The 16,871-nt window shown below is 38.3% G+C and overlaps 1 protein-coding gene across 25 annotated transcripts in view; it reads right to left on the reverse strand.

The window, feature by feature from the left end:
* Nucleotides 1-16,871, reverse strand: part of cacna1bb (calcium channel, voltage-dependent, N type, alpha 1B subunit, b) — a 233,958-nt gene that overhangs the window by 27,375 nt on the left and 189,712 nt on the right. For 18 of the 25 annotated variants that reach the window (XM_026174412.1, XM_026174416.1, XM_026174406.1 and 15 more), the window contains 11 exons: nucleotides 14,647-14,807; nucleotides 14,387-14,524; nucleotides 12,900-13,101; nucleotides 12,250-12,414; nucleotides 9,045-9,155; nucleotides 7,307-7,390; nucleotides 6,328-6,330; nucleotides 4,834-4,950; nucleotides 4,032-4,097; nucleotides 762-853; nucleotides 488-638 (listed from right to left, as the gene is read on the reverse strand). In XM_026174412.1, coding sequence (XP_026030197.1) covers nucleotides 488-638; nucleotides 762-853; nucleotides 4,032-4,097; nucleotides 4,834-4,950; nucleotides 6,328-6,330; nucleotides 7,307-7,390; nucleotides 9,045-9,155; nucleotides 12,250-12,414; nucleotides 12,900-13,101; nucleotides 14,387-14,524; nucleotides 14,647-14,807 — 1,290 coding nt within the window. The remainder of the gene's footprint in view (nucleotides 1-487; nucleotides 639-761; nucleotides 854-4,031; nucleotides 4,098-4,833; nucleotides 4,951-6,327; nucleotides 6,331-7,306; nucleotides 7,391-9,044; nucleotides 9,156-12,249; nucleotides 12,415-12,899; nucleotides 13,102-14,386; nucleotides 14,525-14,646; nucleotides 14,808-16,871) is intronic. The other 7 variants (XM_026174414.1, XM_026174411.1, XM_026174415.1 and 4 more) reach the window with 1 other exon arrangement.

Below are 16,871 nucleotides of genomic sequence, written 5' to 3' on the forward strand. Positions count from 1 at the left end.
TTTTTAAACTGCACAGTACTGTGGTGATTATATAGCCTATGCATTCTTCTTTAAAGGAATGCTTTACACATTCATTAAAAAACACATTTATATTACTAGATAACATTTTGTTATGCATGCATTTAATTTTATCCATTCTCTGTATAAATTGGAGAGTTCAAAATTAGCTTTGCTACCAACTTTATTGCCTCATATTGGCAACACTACTGGGCTATTAAAGGCAATAATCAGGTCTTATAAAAATGTTCTATGAATGTATTTGTCTGTGTCACTGAATTAGATTTATGAAAAGAGCATAAAAAGCAGTTAAACAGACTGTTATCTACAGGGGTTTGTATCCTCAGCAGCACCTCATTTACATTTAATTCCTATTGTTCTCTTTAACTCGCTGTTACTTGCAGCATTCTTCTGAGACTTTCAGAATAAGAACATTAAACGTCTGGAAAACGTATGTCGATGAAAACACGCAGTAGGACGAGGTATTTACCAGAAAGGAGCAGAGGAAGATGAAGGAGACAAAGTAGAAATAGGCAAAGTCACTGCCACACTCGTCTCCTGCAGTTCCCGAGAGCTTATCGCACGGCCGGTTACTGAGGCATGCTAGCATGATCTCATGCCACGCCTCGCCTGTTGCGCTCCTGAAAGATGCACAAGTAAAGATACAGGAGTGAAAAGTGAATGTGAGTGCTTGAGTTAGTTTGACCCAAAATCATTGGATTATCTGAGCTGCCAGAACTATTAGAGCATGGAAGCAGGGTTACCTGAAGAGAAGGGTCAAGGCCTGGAAAAAGGTCTGGAAGTTGTTGTGGTGGTTTATGGCGTTCTCCTCATTCAGCTCAATGTTACCAAACACCTGCAGCAACAAAGGAGGTGTTATAGATTATGTGAACTGTTTTTAACCCAATAATTTAAATTATAAGAAACCCCTGTAGTACAAACCAAGGTCGTTGAAAAGCATTTTTTCTCAGTCTTACTCTGGTCCTTTATAAAAACCTGTGTTATAATATTAGCTGTAAGAAATATACTTGGTAAGAGATTTATGAATTATAACCCAAAGTCAAATAAACACATGAGGCTTCGGCTGATTTCACAGCAGAAGGCTCAGCTGGATGGAGATTATACATTTCCCGCCCTACACTGAGTTGCTGTGTTCAGACCTGTGACATTGCTATGTAAGACTTACATGTAAAACTATGTCCCTCTCTTTTCCGTATATATAATGCATTATTTATATTAAATGCCCCAGTTGTTGTCACATTGTAGAAATGTTGAAAATGTGTTTCACATTCAATTATAATCTGCCAATAAACAGTATACTTACAATTCCCAGTGTGGACCTTTCTGTCTTTGTTAAGTTTCTTCACTGAATATAATAGGTACTAATGGATGCCATAAACAGTGGTTTATGGATGTAATTTGAATATGAAATATAATTATATTGTGGCCTTGTACAAACTGCTTTTGTAAGCCAATAAAGCTAGAGCTAATTTTCCTTCTTTGTGTATATACGTTATCTGTCATTAACTGTGTAATGTTGCGTGCATTGCAACTACTTATTGCATACATTGTGCAGATACAGGCTTATAATTTATCTCAAGCATTACTCGTTTATGCTATGTCAGCATAGTTTAATGCAAATGTCGTTCCAGGAAACCATTTCTGACCTGAACTGGAACTGAATGGCAGACACAAAGAGAGTAGATAGCTGTCATAACTCATGGTTATCCTGGTGTCAGTCCAATAAAACATCCCAGAGGCCTTTTTAAAATATTTATTTGCCTCTTGGCAAGTCCATCCTGCTGACCTATAAACACCAGCTGCTATACCCAGGAGACCCGTGATAGCAGTCACCTATGCAGGTAGCATCTTGTCCATCCATTTTTTCAGGAAAAACATATTGGAATCCTTTATATCAGCTGCCTCAAAAATAAAGAATAATCCACTCTGAAAACACATTTAGTCTGTGCTTAAGTTTATAATGTAATATCTTTACCAGGACTGTACCAAAAGTGTAGAAAACAGTCATATAGCAATGCCAGACACATTTTTCTTGTGGTTGCTGTACATGACAAAATGCATTAAATTTAAAGAACACAGGAAACATCTGGGAAGGTAGCATTTATCCAGCACAGAAGTTCTGTTAGTCTGCAGTCAACAACGACTATTAATCAATTATATTCAAGCTGCAGCGTCAGTGGCTGAAAAATGAAGTGTCACGCTGAAGTGTTACAAACTGCAGTTCCTTGATGTTCCTTGTGACTGACTTCCACATGCAAGTATTTCAAATCGTCAAACTTTAGAGCAGAAATAAAGAAGCAAAAACTCTGCGTAGTTCCAAACATCTGTCTAGCAGAGATTCATCTGTTCTCTCATGCTAACAGGTTATCTCAGCCCTGCACTGTCATAACACTTACTGTAGCACACACGACATCACTTCATTGCACTGCACTGTTTGCCACACTGTTACACTGAGCCATTTGAATGTCAGCTGGTATTTGCTTTGAACTTTTTGGAACATTTAGGAAGAAAGTTTTTTTATTGTTTCTTCTGCTTCGTTGACTTAGAAATATTCAATTGTTTTATTTTCAGTTAAGAGTCGTTTTAATCTCATCACCTGCAGCCACGAGGTTTTTAATAGTGGTTTGAAGCATCAAAAGTGGTCATGTGTCATTCTGTCTGTAAACACGATACCGCGTGTGAAGTTTTGGATGAATTCAGATCAAACTTTGTAGAAGTGTAGAGTGGGGTTAATGACTTACTTGAATGATTTACTGATTGATGATTTATTGGTTAAAAATGGACAAAAAGCTCTTACAAAGTTCTTACAAGCGCGGTGTGTAAAGATTTAAAATATCATGTAACATTTGACCTCTGACCCCTGCTTAGATCAGTCAATAGACTGATCTAAACATCAAAACGATAATAATTCTATATAGAGCTATTTAAAACTGTGTTTCTTACTGACAGTGTTTTTATAGGGAAATTATAAAAATCACATTCCTATACTATGGCGTCACTGTTTAAATACATAACAATTTCAATGTTTAATGTATAATGTTAAAATAACTAAAAATAAATAAATCAACAGAAAAAAAAAACTATGATTAAATTTTTTTTCCCCTTTATATTTTTTTTATTAAACATTTCAGTGAATTTTAGTAAACAAGGAGATTTACTATATGTCAGGTAGATTAAAATGGCTTTCAACAGAGTAAATAAGAAAAACCTGGAATTTGTACTTTTCTTTTTTTTTTACTGCACTAGAAACTTCTGACAGCAAGTTTAAAAGCAGCAAACTAAGCAAAATTAATATCTATAAAATACAACACTTTTCCCTTGAAAGTAAATACTGCTCAGCGAGTGAGCTCTCTTTTTGGAGGTTTGAGCTTTTGGAGTTTTTCATGTTAAAATAATTATACATTTGGTTTTATCAAGCTGCAATGTACTTATTTTAGGTGTTTATCATATGTTTGGTGTGTTTTTAACTGCTGTGACAAAAGGATTTTCCCACTGTGAGATAAACTATTTCTGAAAATTACTTCCTGTGCAGTTAATTACACCAAAAGCCAGTCTAGGAAGTTTGTGGACCTGTTTTAGTGGAGGAAATGCTTTAAATTTGTATTTCACTTATCATTAATTAGATGGTATCTGATTCCCCAATATAGTCTATGAGTGCTAACCAGGCTTGCTGACTGATAAATTCACGCTGGTCTAAATGTAGTCAACTGTGGCTTCAAAAACCAAGATGGCAATGACCATAAAACAAAATGAATCCACTAACCAACGGGTAAATTCCTGGTAGCTACTATACATCCATCTTTTATACAGAGCATTTGGTTAAAATGATGCCAATCACTATACTGGACATCAAATTAAGAGAAATGGTGAAATGCCAGTTAAACACAAGCTAATGTGTAGTCACACCCACTCAGGTCATTCACTGATAGGCTACTGGGAAATCTTCACGTTGCAGAAGGCATATTTCATCGAATCATGAAATTCAGATGTGCTTTATGCACATGATGACTTACCTGCATTCCTATGATGGCGTAGATAAAGAACAGCATGGCAATGAGTAGGCAGACATATGGCAGGGCCTGAAAGCATACACATGAATACAGTCTGAGCACACTCATATACTGCATGGCACCAACAATATCCATTTTATACACACCCAGACACACATGGGGCACAGCGCCTCTTTGATCTCTTCCTCTGTGTTTGTATGCACGTACACACTCATAAATCGGATTCTCTACAGAGCAACAAGCACCCTTCTAACATTTTACAGTATTTATTTAAGAACCCGAGCAACGAACCTGACCTGCTGGGTTGATTCTTTTCAACCAACTATTTATATGGCTGCAAGAAGGCGGCGAACATCTGTTGTAATTAAATAGCCACCTTTTAACACTCTGAAGCTACTGTCCATTTTCATTGGGCTTAAAAGCTCTCACCACTGACATTAAAGCTGCTATAAATTCCCTGTGCTGTGGCCCCAGCGCTCCACATTTAACTCAACTTGTCCCAGGGGATTTAGAGAACAAAACTGGCACGGTGTGAAAATCTAAACTGCTGTCTGCTGAGAGCTATTTTGTTCAATTTGAACAGGAAAAAGCATGCCTAGGCCTGTTTTTTGAGCCCTTTATTCCACTAGTTGTATTGTATGAGATATACTTTCATGCAAGAGCAAATAAATCTGGCTCAGATTGCCAGCCCGTGTGTCTTTCCAAATTTACAGTTTCTTTCTGCAAGTTTACACACTTACCGAGATGCTTCAGACTCTAACTCGGATGTTTATAATGTTTCTATGTTACTCAGTTTTTTCCTTACCTTGAACGACTGAACGAATGTCCACAGCAGGATGCGAATAGTGTAGCCTTGTCGCAGAAGCTTGATGAGACGAGCTGCTCTGAACAGCCTCAGGAAACTCAGGTTGATTTTTTCTTTCTGGGAAAGACAAACAAATGATCTGTTATTATGTAACAGATTTGAGGATATTTTTATTAACAATTTATTAAGCTGGTAGCATACTGCAGTACATTTTTGTAGACGATTTCAGGTTTTTTTGTTTTGTTTTTGCTAGAGGGAAAAAATGCGTACTGAGATTTACAGTAAAACTCTATTTTAATGTTCTCCAAACTAACCATGTACAAGTTGATCTAATAGCAGAAAGACTAAATAAATAAATAACAATTAGCATCAATAACCTGAAAATCAGTTACAAGGACTAAAAATGCGTGACAGAGTAGCCAAAGTCAAAAGAAGAACTATGAGAGAACTCCAGAAAGGTTGCAAAACTATTGCTCAAAGCCACTTTTAAAACTGACAAGAATGTCTGTCTCCCTGGAAGCAGAATACAAAGAAATGAGGGGTTGCCAAAGACTTTTAACCACTACTCTCTTAGACATCCATCCTATGATCTTTTAGGATAGGTTTCAGTCCTCCTGCAACCCTGAACTGATTAAGCAAGTAAAAAAATGGATACTTGGATGGATCAGTGGGATGATATACTGATAAATCTGATATAATCTAGAAGCAATACAGACAAACTAATATTAACAAGGTTATTATAATAAACTAAAACTGAAATTAAAACTAACTGAAACTAAACTGAATTAAAAACAAACTGTCAAAATAAAATAAAAATAAAAAAATAATTAGAAAGTACAAAACTGTATTAGCTCTAATCCTAATTGATCCTTTCGTAGCTCAGAACTGATCCAGCTGAATGAAATGACATTAGCTGAACACAGCATACACAAGGCAGGCCAAGAAGTGTAGCTCAACCCAAATCCAAGCACATCAACTGATTTTGTTAAAGCCAAAGCAAATGTACGCTATTTAAGTTACTGCCTACAGTAGCTGCACATCTGAAAACCGCTTTGCAACCCACCTCCACCTTCGCACCTCCTTTTCACACTGAATCAGTGTCAAGTCTGTTGCCACTGTTTTGTACAGGGAGCTTTGCTGCTGCTCTCACAGCCTTTGGCTGTATGCACATGGAAGGTCAGAAAGGTGCCAGAAAAACGCCAGGCTGCCAAATATAAATTACTGCTGATGGAAATAACAACGTTCTTTTCACTGTAGTGGATCTGACTGAACTGTACATTTTCACATTAAGGGCTTATGTAACAGTAATTGCCGTAGAAGGTCTGATTACTGTTAAAGCACACATTTCATGCTACATTGGTTTAAAAGGTCTTAATTTATATCATCTCACATTCAAGGTGTAGTTAGACACTTTAAACTAAAGCCGTGGAAGAGAACAGCACACGGTGACGGGGGAACTGACAAAATCAGTGGCCAACAAGGAAAGCCACTTACCGTCTAGAGGTGTCAGATGTGACAGAAGGGGCAGAGTGAGGGCACAGGCGCCAGGAAAGACACAGCAGAAGATGAAAAACAGTGGGGGGAAAAAAGCAGCGAGAGAAACAGAGAAGAAGACTAATGATCACAGGAAGAGAAAGTCACACAAAAGCTGACTTTGCAACACAGAAAGCTAAAGTATCCTGCCTCAGTCCTCAAGCTGCACAAATACTTTGCATCTGCTGTGATTAAAAATATGAAACTAAATGTTCAAGACTGTAAAGTTTAATGTTCAAGTCGTGTGGCTTCCCTTGCTTCATGTATAGATTTTTATGATGTCATATTTTTTTCTATGGACTTGTTTGGCTGATTCGAGGACTGAGACTAAGAGTACAGCAAAGCATGACATCCACACTGATGATTTTGAAGCTGGAAAAAAAAATTCTGACATCAAGCAAAAACACATGCAAATTAATGCTACAGCAGCTCAAATTTTAGCGAAAGTCAGAACAGCAACTAAATGAGTAATTGACAGTTGGGAGGAATTGGTGATATTTCGGACTTTCAAACTTTGAACAACAACACCCCCCCCAAAAAATAAAATAATAATAGAAAATGTGAAATCAGCAGTCTGGGTTGTCAGAGTTTTTGACAGTCCAGGCTGCTTTGGTGGGTATTTTTCATAACTTTTTTTTCTGGCTTTTTATAGACAAAAACATAAAAAAAAAGAAGAAAGAAAATAGATTAATCATAATAACAGTATTTGAATGCTTGCATGCCCAGAGTAAATCACTTCCACTGTAGCAAAATATTAACTTTGATTAGTCCATTATTGTGATAACAGTTTCCCTGATTGGACTAAATCTGCTTCCTGTGTCACAGCATGCTGCTTTGCTGCTTTGCCGTTGTGATCCTACAGCTATGAGCAAGCACTGAATTTTTGTACCCATGTAGGAAGTGACCCATGGGTGCATGCGATGAGAAATGTAACTCTTACATTTATCTCTGTGCACAAAATGTCTGTAATGCTTCCAATCACAGTCACAAAGTCAAACACATTCCAGGGCTCTTTCAGGTAGTTCTAAAAGAAAGAGAAAGAAGAAAAGTGGATGTTATAGTTAACCTTTAAAGATTTTATACAGTGTCTTCGTCATAACTAACTGCTTTTAAAACGCTTTCCACCCTTTCAAGTGTACATTCAAATGAAAAACTGTAGAGCCTTCATTCAAAGGGCTTTACAAGTTGGCTCTTGTTCACATTCACAGTCATAAACTGAGAGTATTACAATATTTACACATGTCATGGAAAACCATAAAACATGAAACTAACTGGGTTGACCTGTCTGGTGAATGTGAATGCGTTTGTGTAGGTGGATGTGTGTGTGTTTGTTTGTGGTGTCATTTGTAAAGTAAATATGGGCACTCCATTCTGATCAGTGTATGCGTATGTTTGTGCTGTGTTATATTTGTGTATATTTATTGTACAAAATGAAAATACCCTGATGCTTAGCACTAATAAGGAGGTATCTGTCCATTGCACTCCATTCAGTTTTTAGATGTAACTGACGACTTACCACACTCTACTCTAAATATGGTCCAAAGGTATAAGATATTAAATTTAGCTTTAATCTAATAATAAAAAATCGGGAGCTCAGGATTATCAAAAGATGTGAACAACTGTAATCCATAACTGAACTTTTAATAGATATGTCAAAGTTGACTATTATATAATTTTCCCTGCTCTAACCACAATAAACCAAGTTCTAATGCCAGTTTAAAAACCTGTTTAATTATAGATTACGTAAATTATTACTATTGAGCTATTCCTTTATTCTTATGTAGTTAATTTAATCTTTTTAATAAACTGACCAGACTGGCAGCACTGTGATTTTCCCAAATTCATACTAAGACATCTAATCCAAGCAGACATTCTATGATCCATTTTCCAGCAACATCCCCCTACACTGCCTCATTTGAACGAGTCTCCTGTGCACGAATATGTGGGCAAATTTTAATACAGATCTAGATATGAAAAAGTTGCAGACACAGATACAAAGTTGAGGCACACAAAAAGTATTCAAATGAGCACACTTCAAAGAATAAAGACTAGCCATCTCCCTGAGCACACAAATCAACTTTATATGTGCCTACATTACACACATTCACACACATAAATGCTAAATGCACATCTTTTGCATAACTTCTGAGGCTCTTCAGACTGGTCAGTCATCCTGTTCCTCGGGGCAGAGGCTGCTGCCAGGTCCTGCAGCTGCTTTTTGAAGAGCTACAGTGGCAGCAGAGCATTTATAATGGCAGATGTGAGTGCAGTCATCTGGGCTTAACAGCTAAACAGGTGGAGGTAAGTGGTGTGTGAGAAAAGCTATTTAATAAATGGGCCTCGCAAATGGAATAGAGCCTAAGATGAAATGCTTCGCTGGAGGCCAGACGGCGCCACATTGAGAGATTTATTTCCTTTGTGCACTCTTCTGTTTATCTCCCTCTTTTGTTTTTTTTGTTAGCTAACTCTTCCTCTTTCTGAAATGAATGCACTTTAAGAAGATCCATACAGTCTTCTTAAAGTGAGACTGTCACTGACTAAAAGATACCTTGAAATCAACTCAACCTTTAGAAGAACCAAATCACTTAACCCTTTAAGTGTAAACTGGAACATTTCAAAACCATCAACAGCTGCTGGCAGAGTACAGCACAGTATACAGACTTACAAAGACAACTCACCAGTGGATTGAAGGCAATAATTTTGAGGATGCACTCGAGTGTGAAGAGGCCCGTGAAGACGATGTTTAAGTATTTCAGCATGGACTCGTACACATCTGGAGCGCCATAGAACTGAGGGCAGAAGATGAAACACGAAACACTGAATATCTGCTCTTTAATATCTTTAATTATATTAACAATAAATGTGTGTAAAATTGACTCCCGTTATTTATTGCACACTTAATGCATGGATCAGACAGCCTCTGTACATGATACTGAAAACTACAGCTGTAAACGCAACACCAAAACACTGCAGATCCTTTTTATTCATGTTTATTCACTCCTGTTCTGTTCTGGACTGCTTCCACCCACCAGAGACATCTGCATCTGTCAGGTCTGGCTTATTAAATTTTAAACATCTTACATATCAGAAAAGGCTTGTATTGCAACTGCATGTGATTTCACTGACATTGAAATGGGATTGTATGTATCTGCAGAGTTCATGCAAGACTGCCATAAAGACGCCACAATCCTCTTTAGCCATGCATCATAGAGATAAAATAGGACTGCACATGATCAACTATTGCTGCTGCTTGGTTTTGAATATAGAACTCACTGGGAACAAAACGCTTCAGGACTCAACCCATAACAAGATTCTAACCATCTCCTCTATGAGGTCGTGCACCTCTCAAATGCCTTTTTAATCACCCTCTTATGGTCCTGCTCTGTTTATATTTGCTCTATGATATCACCATATAATCAGGATCTTTGGGGGGGGGGGGGGGGACGGACATAACTAGGAACAGCTTGTACCCAGAGGATTGACTGTGATATGGCACCAACACTAGCACCTAAGTTTGTCTCCATGGAAATTTTAATTACATTTTTAGTTGACGTTTCCCTCCATGAATCACCACCAGGGCTGGACTGGGACAAAAAATCAGCCTGGGCATTTTGACTAGTGACCGGCTCACCATGGTATTATAGGAAAAGCCATAAAGCCTTTATAATAATAATAATGGATTGGATTTATATAGCGCTTTTCAAAGCACCCAAAGCGCTTTACAATACCACTATTCATTCACTCTCACATTCACACACTGGTGGAGGCAAACTACAGTTGTAGCCACAGCTGCCCTGGGGCAGACTGACAGAAGCGAGGCTGCCATATCGCGCCATCGGCCCCTCTGGCCAACACCAGTAGGCAAGTAGGGTAAAGTGTCTTGCCCAAGGACACAACGACCAGGACAGAGAGCCCAGGGATCGAACCGGCGACCTTCCGGTTACAGATGCGATTCCCAATCCCTGAGCCATGGTCCCTATTCTGGTATTCTAAACAGTACTTAGCAAAAATATAAAACAACCTAATTTATAAATACATATACCTAACTAATAGGGTTGCCAACTCCCAGCAAAAAAAGAAAAGAAAAAAAATAGGGAACTATTCCCGTACCCTCTGCCTCGATGCTTAATTGACAAAATTGATTTTAATTTAATGCACGTATAAAACAAATGCACAGAAATCTATGATTTTTCTCCAGTAATTAAATAGATTCAACATCTTTCTTCAACAGAATTGCAGACTGCACAGATGGTACCTTCCCAAAGGAAAGAATACTATAACTTACTAGGGTATATACTAGACTTGATATTTACTGAATACAATCATGGATTTCTATACATTTTACATTAGATAAAAACTTTGGTTATAAGATTCAGATAATTATTTATTAAAAGCTAGACATTTTAAATGAGAATAAGAAATAAAAGTATTTCTTTGTGCCCCCCTCTCCCTGTTAATGCCCTACCTGGCCCCCTGGCAAAACTTTCCGAGACCCGCCCCTGCACAGTTACCAGCTGTCAGCTACGTAGAAAAGGATGCTGGTGTTATTTGTCTCTCAGAAACAGTTCATAACTTCCCTTCAACTTATCCATGTCACCTAAAAGGTAAACCTGTTTCTCCATCACCTGTTCAGCTCTGATGATTCAGTAAGGACATCTCCTGGTTTCATCTTCATGTTTCCCTCTCACCAGATAACCAAACTATATCATGACCAGCAGCTTTTACAGCTGTGGCTCCAGCAAACATCAGCTGATACTAGAAATTAATATTAAATAAATTCTAACAACAGCTGATCAAGCTTAAACGTGCTGTGCTGTTGTTGTTTAGCGCGACCTCCGCTGGGTTCCTCCTCCTCGGCTGTAATTGGTCCAGCCCAGAGTCGATCATGACCAACTGGCCAATCCACCACCATTCATTTATACCGTTAAAAAAAGAAAAGAAATAAAACCCCATCGGCCCATAAAAACGAAAAATCACAAGCATCCTCGTGATCTGCCCGATGGCCAGTCCAGCCCTGATCACCACCTCATTGTGGTGGAGGGTTTTGCATGTTCTAGTGAGTCAGCCCTGGTAGGGTCTCCCAAAGCAAAATGGTCCTGGGTGAAGGGCCAGGCAAAGAGTGAAAACACCTGTGATATCCAAAAGATCAAGGAACCATGTCTTGAACATTCAATATTTAGTATTTACTGTTACTTACACTTATCTAGGTTATTGCAATGGTGCTGTGTTTATCGTGTTTCCTCGTTTTGCTTGTTTTCTCTTTTTTGGGGCATCTTTCTCGGCCTTCAGACAATAATTTTGATGGCTAAAGAACCAAACGGGAAAGGCAAAAAAAAAAAGAAAAAGAAAAAGAAAAAAAAGAATGGACATTCCAGACAGGTTTCTGAAAATTACAGCCATGTAGGATGCAGTTCAGAGCTTCCCAAAGAGACGACCTTGAAGGTGAACAAGAGCTATACTTAGGGTTTATCAGGATTCATTGTTAGTTTCCATGGCTCCATAATGGCAGAAAAAAATCATTCAGACCAGATGAGATAACCCGGATTACCTGAATAATTAGAAGACGAGTAAAGGAAATGGATAAAATACAAGCTCTTTTGCCTCAAACTAGAAAGTAATGTAATGTAAAGTGTCAATAGTCAGTTGCTAACAACAGTACGTCTTAATGCCAGACCACAGTTGTTTTCATTATTGCCTTTAAAAGTAAAAGATTGAATGGTCGTTTATAAAAACATCTCCTGTAATCCTTTTTGATATTTCAACAGTCTGTTGTATCAAATTGGGAACTCCATAACTATCGCTGAACCAATGCACTACTTTCTCTGCCTCAGAGGTGTCTGAAGGGAACTGTCACATGCCTCATTAGTGGGAGAAAAAACCGACCTTCATCATCAGCACGACGGTGTTGAGGGCGATCAAAGTCATGATGGCATACTCAAAAGGAGACGACACCACAAATTTCCACATTTTGTACTGGAAGGACTGCTTGTTCTCTGGCATGTATCTCGTCAGCGGCTTGGCATTGATGGCAAAGTCAATACAAGCCCTCTGAGAGTTGAAAAGACAAAACAAAACAGATCGGGTAAGAAAACTCTCTGATGCAACAACTTTATATCTTTCATCAGAGAGAAGAATTCAAAGTTTTTAAAATAAACAACAGCTGGCATACCACTACGGGCTTTTCTAAGTGTTTTGTAATGTTAAAAGAAGATACCACAAATTAAAGTTCTCTGATCACTAGCCAATACATCATAGAAAAAAAACAGCAGGGTTTTCACAAAGTCCCTGTGAAGAAGAGATGAAGGGAGTGAGAAGATAAGCCCTGCTGCTTTCTTTTTAAGAGCAGGGAATTGTCATGTTTAATGTGATTTGCATAGAAGAGACATTTAGAAGAGGATCGGCATGAGTGCTAGTGTCTCTGAAGAAATTACCAGTGTCTTTGTAATTTGTGTTTTCTTCTTCTTCCCAGAACACCCCCCACAAAAAAAGAAAAAAAAAAACCCACAATAAAGTGCTTCACTTTCCACTCTCACCTCATTCTTTTCCAATGTACATTCCGACATGGCCTTGTCTCCCTGCTCCTGAAAAGTTATGATAATCAAAGCTACGAATATGTTGACAAAGAAGAAAGGAAACACCACAAAGTAGACCACATAAAAGATAGATGTCTCCATGCGAAAGCCTGGACTGGGGCCCTGGTCCTCATATGTGGCATCCACAGAGTGCTTCAGGACACTAAAAAGAAGGAAAGACTAAAATCATTTTCAAAACTGATGTAGATTTATTCCCAAGTTTTACTAAACAACGCATTTTGAGCAGGTTTTGGTTGCTTGCAGGCCAATGGATCAAAAGAAAAATAACAGAAGAGATTTTCACATTTAAAGATAAAACAGAACCATCTTGAAAAGGATAATATTCTGATTACGCCCAGAAACCTTGAAAAATTGACCAATACCAGCAGAGGCTAAACGCACATCCACATCAACTGAATCAACTGGATGTGGTAACCATAGCAATTGGATATAGTACCCATAGAAAGTCAATGACATTCAGCGACTTTGAGCAACAAAACCTTCCTTCACTTTGAGGCAAGCGATTGAAGTGACTACCAATGAGAAAAATGGTAAATACATTGGAGGTTTACCTAGGCAACTGGAGCTTAGAATATCTGTTATCGGCCGAACATCAGCGCTTCCTATGTCCAACCCTTAAATGTGTGACCCTTTAGTCAGCAGATGAGGTTCCTTCCACGTCTTCTGTTTAATTTATTAATAATATTTCTTTTCTTTTTCTTTTATACATTATCATTTTAGGTTAAGGCTTCTAGGTTAAGAACAAAACGTTATAAGGCTGTGTCTCTATCACTCATATTGCAGTATCTACAGGTGCAATGTACTAGCATAAAACCAATCAAGAGTCCTTCCTTGTGATTATGGTCTTACTGAGCTGTCACAGCTTGTTAGAAAGTCTGTGATTTTCAGCTGTCATGACAAGCTCACTCAGTTTAGCAATCTACTTTTCATTTTCAGGTAAGTACATGAAATGCCAAAAAGCAAACAGGCATCAACGACCTTTGACAGAGACAACGATGAATCTGCTTGTGGTACTTCAGCTCAAGCAAAGGCGTTAACACTTAGACCCCCACGGCAACATTATTTTGCGTTTCTACCTCTAGGCACAGAATGACAGACTGACATCTATGCAATGAAACTTGATTGCATATTAACAGAATGCACAGTAATTACATCTGGGATAAATCAGGTAATTTAAACTGCACAGTACAATCTGGCTCCAGGTGTGATGAGTGCCTTTCAGGATGAATCACCAATGGAAATTTTAACTTGAAAAAGTCACGAATGTTTCCAACACTCAAGCACTTATTGTCAGCTAAAAATGTGAGCAATATTTCTTTCTGCACCAATTAATCAGATTTATTAGTTTCATATCTTTAATGATAAAAAACCACTTGGACCTCCATCTAGGTGCTACTGAAAATGATATGCAGGCTGTCCTGACTTACACTGGCCAGCCCTCTCCAGTGGAGACGGTGAAGAGTGTTAGAAAAGCCCACAGCACGTTATCATAGTGAAACTCATACTTCTTCCACACTCTGGGCTTCGCCGTTACTTCATCCCTGTCGTAGTCCAAAAACTGACCCCTGAAAGCAAGAAGGCAGACAGAATTAGTTGAAAAGATGTGACAAAAAAAGGAGAAAAAAAGTGGAGGAGGAAGATGTAGTTAGAATAGACAACAGTAATAAAAACAGTAATATAAACGTACCTGCAGTCTTTCTCCAGGGTCTTGGACTCGTCACTGCAGTAGAAAAATTTCCCCTTAAAGAGCTGAACAGCAATCACAGCGAAGATGAACATGAAGAGGATGTAGACGATGAGGATGTTGAGGACGTTCTTCAGAGAGTTTACAACGCAGTCGAATACAGCCTGAGAAACACACACACAAGCACACACACACAGAACTGTAAAGTTCTTGACTAATCAGGCCTGTCACATCTAAAGACCTCACAGTACCTTATTATCCTAACAGAGTGCTTTGCTCTCAGGCTCAAGGCCTACTTGTGACTCCTAGAGTATTTGAAAGTAGAATGGGAGGCAGAGCCTTCAGCTTTCAGGCCCCTTATTATGGAACCAGCTCCCAGTTTGCATTCGGACAACCTCGAGACAACTTTCAAGCTTTCCTTTCTGACAAAGCATATTATTAGGGCTCTTTTCACTCTCTGTGTGTTTTACGTTGTATGGCTGCCTCTGTGAGAGGTTTCTTCCTGTTAAAAGGGAGTTTTTCCTTCCCACTGTTGTCAAGTGCTTGCTCATAGGGAGTCATGTGATTGTTGCGATTTCATTCTAACATTGTAGGGTCTTTACAGCATAATGCATGCAGTTTTTTTTAAAATTGATACTATATAAAGAGAATAGAATAGAAATTAAACTAATTGGATTGAATTAATAGTAAGGTATTTATGTGTATCTTCCCGACTGTAACCTCCAGTCATCACAAAAGTGGCAAGCAACATGCAGTACCTCTCATGGCCACTTGAGGCTGCCTCCGAAAGACAGTCAGTGCACAGAGACTCTGTTAAAATGCCCGACTTTAAAGGAACAATACATGTTTACAGGCTGATTCTAAAAAACTGTTTTTATTTCTATATTTTATTTACTCCTTCATGAAACAATTTAAATTTTATAAATATTTAAAGTTGTGCTATTTTTGGCTTAACCACAAGGGGTCGCCACAGGGGTAAGGTTGCATCAGGAAGGACACCTGGTATAAAAACCCTGTGTGGTGAACCCTTGTGAATAAGGAAGCAGCTGAAACATTATTTTACAGTTCAAAATGATGCATTATTAGAGATGTAGCAGCTTTGACGGGCAGGTTGGTGCAGAAACGGGGACGATACAGTTGCTAGCTGTCTGCTAGACATCACCTAAACAAATTCACACTACTGGGATGACATTTCAATTCTGTTTGTAATGCTGACATATTCACTTTAAACAAAGACTATATTCATAAACCAACGATTTCTATTAGATGGCTTTGTTTCTGAATGAAAAGCTGTTGTAGTCTCACTAGTAATCTGGATCAATTGTAATCTAGACCAGCGGTCCCCAACCTTTTTTGCGCCACGGACCGGTTTATGCCCGACAATATTTTCATGGACCGGCCTTTAAGGTGTCGCGGATAAATACAACGAAAAAAAACTAGTACCGGTACCGAAAAAAAGAACATTTATTCATAACACACGTGAAAAGACCAAGGAAAACCGAGTAAATGATAAAAACGATAACAAAATAACGCTGAAAACCGATAAAACCCTTGAAAACTATACATTTCACACCTGAGCCTCAACTCTCGCGGCCCGGTACCAAACGACTCACGGACCGGTACTGGTCTGAAGCCCGGGGGTTGGGGACCGCTGATCTAGAAGGGCCACTTTGCGGACACAGTCAGCCTTGTTCTAAACCCAGATATCTTTCCCATCTCCCACCTGCAAACAGCAGTCTGTGCCTGTCACTATCTCTGTCAGCTTGTGCTGGGATCTCTTTGAGAGATGAAGTGCTTTGTCGATCCATTCTGACATGTATGCAATGTAACCAGTGAATATCTGCTACTTGAGTGACTCCCATCGAGGCTGCTCTTAAACCAAATTCAAATTCAAATTTTTATTTGTCACGTACACAGTCATACACAGTACGATATGTAGTGAAATGCTTGGACAACTGCTCGTGACCTAAAGAAAACAAAAAAGGAAAAGGCTATGAATAAGATAGGAAATAAATATGAAAAATTAAAAAGGGTACATTTAACTAGGAAGGAATAAAATATAAATTAAGGTTAAAAATGAAATAACTGTACAACACAAATTAGAATGAAGGGTAAATTTAACTGGGAAGAATAAGATAAAATATATAAATTAAAGTTGAAAATAAAATAACTGTACAACAAAATACACAATACACAATATAGAACTATATAAGAATGTATGAAGAAAT

This window comes from Astatotilapia calliptera, chromosome 7 (genome assembly GCF_900246225.1).
Source record: "Astatotilapia calliptera chromosome 7, fAstCal1.2, whole genome shotgun sequence".
Classification (NCBI taxonomy): Eukaryota; Metazoa; Chordata; class Actinopteri; order Cichliformes; family Cichlidae; genus Astatotilapia; species Astatotilapia calliptera.